A 1,421-nucleotide genomic window follows, 5' to 3' on the forward strand; every position below is an offset into this window, starting at 1 on the left:
TTCCTTTATAACAGCACTATAAGCACCCTCATCGAGCGGCGAAAGCTGCTGCACACAACTCACAGTATAAATCTCATGTCGCTGAGCCCACATCCAGGTCTTATCTCGACTCCCTTCATCATCGTCTATAGCGGCCAAGAACTCCTCATAATCGATCACACCGTTACCATCCGTATCAAACTTAGTCAACAACTCAGCAACCTCAGCGTCCAAATCATCATCATTGGTGGAGGGACTATACGCAAGGATCGTCCTGTGACAAAGACTTTTTATATGTAAACCCCACCGAGCAGCATAATCTAAGCTCAGGCTAGTGAGGTGAAGAATGTGTCGACGGCCTATGGAATTGAAAGGCGAGGAGAAAATCCATAAACTACTATAAGCTATTCAGGTGTCTCTTAAGAGAATTCGCACACAGCCATCACCAGACACTCATACTCCATCTCATGAAAAGTAATTGTCATTTCACTTCGTTTCTTCAATCAATTCACTGGAGGGACGGTTCTCAATAGAAATCCCCTCCGAGTCTGAGTGTCTCACCTGAGCTCATCTCTGGAAATCGTCCCGTTGCCGTCGATGTCGAACCTTCCGAATATTTCTCGCATTTTATCGCGGAACATTTCAGAGCGCATATGAACAGCCGCGGCCAAAAACTGTGAATATTCGACTTCAAAATCATCCTCGTCGTCGAGAATCTAAAGAAAGTACTATGAGGTGTTCGAACCAACGACCTTCCGATCCCGATCCAACCCACCTGTCCATTTCCGCTATTCACACTTTTACCTAACATGCGAAACACAGAATGCATGCCCTTCCGATTGGTTGGAGCGATAGCTTGAAGGAGTTCAGAGAATTGTATGACGCCATCGTGGTCAGCATCGATCTTCACGAAGCTCTTCTCCAAATCATGCACCTTCGGTATAAGAAAAGAAGACATTTCACACAAATCTCAAACTTTCTGCAAATAATGGCGCTCAATGACATGTGGATGGCGGAGTCTTCCGATAGTGAACTCCGATGAGATAGAACCCGAGACCTTCCGATTACTCACTTCTCGCGACGTGAGCCCCGACGCCACCATATTCAACGCTGCTTTTCTCAACGAGTTGGACATTGCATACCGCCGCATACTTTCCAGTACATTCCAAGGGAGAACTTCATCTTCCACTGAAGTGATTAGCATAAACATGATAACCACATCCTCCAAAACACATCGTCAGCTGCTGCCCGGAGGAACGAGGCAATTGATCCAATTCTTGTCTACTCTCAACCACTGTACAGCGTTCGCCCTATCCTCATTTGAGAAGGGCCCATTCATAATAGCATCATCATTTGAGACAATGTGAAAACTCTTAACGAGATCGAGGCCGACCAAATAAGATAATCTCACCTCCACCACTCGGCAGCACCTGATGATGATG

The 1,421-nt window shown here is 46.0% G+C and overlaps 1 protein-coding gene across 1 annotated transcript; it reads right to left on the reverse strand.

Moving 5' to 3' along the window:
- Positions 1 to 5: 5 nt before the first annotated feature.
- Positions 6 to 1,161, reverse strand: Pmar_PMAR002355 (calmodulin, putative; the record flags this gene model as incomplete). Its single annotated transcript, XM_002772391.1, has 5 exons — positions 6 to 45; positions 92 to 253; positions 541 to 667; positions 751 to 913; positions 1,052 to 1,161. Coding segments are annotated over 5 exons (602 nt in total), but the record flags the coding sequence as incomplete, so codon positions are not given.
- Between the last annotated feature and the right edge of the window lie 260 nt (positions 1,162 to 1,421).

Source organism: Perkinsus marinus (genome assembly GCF_000006405.1).
Source record: "Perkinsus marinus ATCC 50983 genomic scaffold scf_1104296961138, whole genome shotgun sequence".
NCBI classification, from domain to species: Eukaryota; Perkinsozoa; order Perkinsida; family Perkinsidae; genus Perkinsus; species Perkinsus marinus.